This window comes from Drosophila suzukii, unplaced genomic scaffold (genome assembly GCF_043229965.1).
Source record: "Drosophila suzukii unplaced genomic scaffold, CBGP_Dsuzu_IsoJpt1.0 scf_21, whole genome shotgun sequence".
Taxonomy (NCBI): domain Eukaryota; kingdom Metazoa; phylum Arthropoda; class Insecta; order Diptera; family Drosophilidae; genus Drosophila; species Drosophila suzukii.
The window spans coordinates 20978-24394 of record NW_027255908.1 but is presented as its reverse complement, the minus strand read 5'-3'; the positions used below and the strand labels follow the sequence as shown (position 1 = coordinate 24394).

At 47.3% G+C, this 3417-nt stretch overlaps 1 protein-coding gene across 1 annotated transcript; it reads right to left on the bottom strand.

The window, feature by feature from the left end:
• Nepl5 (Neprilysin-like 5) lies at positions 1-2208 on the bottom strand. Its single transcript, XM_070999016.1, has one exon. The coding sequence runs from the start codon at positions 2175-2177 to the stop codon at positions 129-131; it is 2049 nt and encodes a 682-aa protein (XP_070855117.1). The 5' UTR covers positions 2178-2208; the 3' UTR covers positions 1-128.
• Positions 2209-3417: the final 1209 nt, after the last annotated feature.

Here is a 3417-nt window from a genome sequence, read left to right as displayed (position 1 = left end):
TTTAAAACCGCCGAAAAACACCTCCGCAACCGCTTTTAATAGCTACTGTCATATACATTTGTCCCTTTATAAGCCACTAAAGAATAAGCCGAACAATGCAATGGAATAATCGCATAACTAAAAAAACCTCACCACAGGCGGCACCGATGACTGGTCTGCATCTTGGACTTTTTATCGCAGCCAAACTCCGTGGAAAACTCCTGAAAGTTTCCCAGTGTCTGAATCACTCGCAACTCATTGACGGCGTGCTTTAGATGAGTTTCCGACTGTGACCCCTGGCTAAGTAAAGGTGTTTTGCCACAGAAGAATTGAGCGAAGCTGATGAAAAATAGCTGCCGCTGGCTGAACTGCGGCATCAGCGGATCGCGCCCTTTTATGTCAGCCCGCAAGCCAAAAAAGGATTCATATGAAAGGCGCAGAGCCACGAAGTCGGCCAGCTTCTCGTCGATCCAGTTGGGGCCTGTTCCCATCTGCTGCTGCAGGCAGTTGAACCCTTGCCGGAAATGCTTGTTAGCCCCAATCTCCTCTATCGGCCCCATGATGTTTCCCAAAGCGTCATAGTCCATTCCCGTAATGTCGAAGCCATGAGCCAATTCATGGGCCAAGGCGAATCCTATTACGGCATGCTGCTGCAGGTCGCTGATGTTGCGGTGCCATATGGGCATCTGAAGCAGACCGTGGGGCACTAACACGAGGTTGCGGGGCCTTACATACAGTGGCGACGAGTTGCTGGCCTGCCAGTTTTCTGCCAGATAGCTGACGTCGCTGTTCGATGAATTCGTCGAATTCATGAATACCAGATTGTGGTTTGCCTCCACACGTTTGCGTAGTAGGAACAGCTGATTTCCATAGAAGGAATGGCCACTCAGGTCGATATTGACGTGGTACTGCTGCAAGTTTTCCGCTTCATCCGGCTGGAAAAATCCCAACTGCAGGTGCACTGCACGCAGTTTCTGGTGCAGAATGAGCAAAAGGGGCGACGACAATCTAAGCCGGTTCTCAGCCAGAATTTGGGTGAAGCGTGCCTTAAGGCGCTGAAACAGAGAGCGGACGTCAGACTCTGAGTCTGGGTGGGAGAACTGCTGACCAACTAGCCAGCTACTCGCCAAGGGCATAGCCCTTCTGAGGCTGGCAACGCACTCACTCCGCGAGATATGCGCTGGACCCTGTTCTTTGAGGAAGGTCAACCACTTGAGCATAATATAGCTGCATACGGTTTCCGGTTCTTCAGAATTCATTAGGTCGGACAGGGCTCTAAGGTAAGGAATGTTCTCGATGATCAGTGTGGAGTGCAGATCCAACTCGATATCGGTCCGCACCTGGCGCATGAAAGACAACCATCGGAGCTGAGGCAGATACGTTTCAAGGTAGCCCAGTTGCATTTCCCGAGCACCGAGCTCGTCGTCCTCCAGCTCCTGCAGGCGGTGCAATTTTTGCTCAAAGTCGTTCACCAGGCGACCCAAGGCGTTGGCCGTGCGTTTGGTTTGTCCGATGTCCAGGAGCAGTTCGATCACAGCGCCCTCACCCATGGGCAGCGTCTCCTGGCGACTCGGTTTGTTCACATAAATGCAGTATGTGCGCGAGTCGTCCCACCGCGGCAAGACATCCTCCCTCACTAGCACCCCGTTCAGTCCGTGCAAACGCAGTCGCCCCAAGGTCAATATCCAATCGAACCGCTCTGGACGCCAACCACGACCCGCAGACGGCCATTGGGTGCCATTGCTTGGCGACAGAATCAGCAGAAACTTTTTTATGTTGTACGGCCTAAGGCGTTTGCAAGAACGGTAGTAACGGCGCATCTGTTCCAAAATCGTGGAGTCTATTTCGGAGGAGCTCTTGTTTCTGCGCCTCAGCACACTTTCGAGTTTCCGGTTAACGGATTGGTCGATCAGTCCCAAGGTATCGCTCGGTATCAGTTGCCCGTGGAATGGAGCCCTATCCATGACCCTCTGCCCATCGCGCGGAGAGTGCTGCTCCTGCTGCTGGATCTGCCAGTTTCCACAAGCGTACTGGTAGAAGTTGTCGCATGGATGCGTCTTTAGGTCCATGTAACTCTGCAATTGCTTGGCAATAATTTGCTGGACATTTTGGGATGCGTTGGTCTGGCGACAGGCGGTGGGGGTTGATCGCCATGCCAGAGAAAAAATGAACAAAGCTACCAGGCTGAGCTTCAGCATGATCGCTTCTACTGTGACAAAATGTAACTGACCACCAGACAACGCTTCACACGAACGGATCACCCGGAGAAGGCGGACTACAGCTGGCCTTCACCTGTCAGTCATCATCGTGGAAAGAGCAGTGGATTGCAAGCATCAAATAATTTGATTTTCCCATAGTACCAGAACATTTACAATAAATATGATAAAAAGTTATAAATTATTTGCTATTATTCTAAAATATATTAAACTGTTAAAGCCGATAGCAGACTTACATTTTTAGCTGAAGTTTGGCTTGAGAAAGCCTAAAGCTACTCTACTTAGCTGGATAGGTCGCACTTTGATTAGGCAGAACTATACGCTTATCAGTCTCACCTTGGCCTTGATTCCCTTAATTTGGTTGTTGCGGCTGACCTACAACAAGCACAATTGGTTTTATTGAACTTGCCTCATGCTAATAACTTCGCCTCTCTACTTTTAGAACCGAAACGATTACAGGGCACCCAACGTACAAGGCGACCATGCGACTGACGATCGCTAATGTTCAAAGCAGCGATTATGGCAACTATAAGTGCGTCGCCAAAAATCCTCGGGGCGACATGGACGGCAACATAAAGCTTTACAGTAAGTCCCAAAATTTTTGTTTCATTTATATCCTTAAACAGCATAACTTTATACAGCACGGGATTACGGGGCTGGAAATTAGAAACTTGAATACTTTTGCGGTTTATTTATGGCGTCCACTGATGCAGTTTATTATTTTTGTTTTAAAAAAAAGCCACTAAACAGGTCAACTTTCGTAGTTATACCCGTGATTCGTTAAATAAACGGGTATAGAAGATTCGTCGGAAAGTATGTAACAGGAAGAAGGAAGCGCGTTCGACCCCATAAAGTATATACATTCTTGATAAAGATAACTATCCGAGTCAATCTTACCATGTCCGTCTGTCTGTCTGCCCGTATAAACGCTGTGATCTCGGAAACTATTACTGCGTTTATGCGATGGCCATTTCACGATTTCATTTCATGAAATGGGCTGATTCGTGTGTGCATAAACACCGTTTCATGAATTCGACAACACACGAAAGTTGACCATAAATTCAACCTCAAAGCGTGAAATAGTGACAATTTGACTCCGGTAACTCTATATAATTATCTTAGTTGCCAGATCGATATAAATACATAAATAACTATTACACTTAACAAATTATTTTTATTTATATATTTTTTATATTATTATATATTTATTTAGTGCCAGTGG

Bases quoted from the DNA above. Each gene is read 5' to 3' on its own strand.
- Nepl5 (XM_070999016.1), bottom strand. From the start codon at position 2,177: ATGCTGAAGCTCAGCCTGGTAGCTTTGTTCATTTTTTCTCTGGCATGG.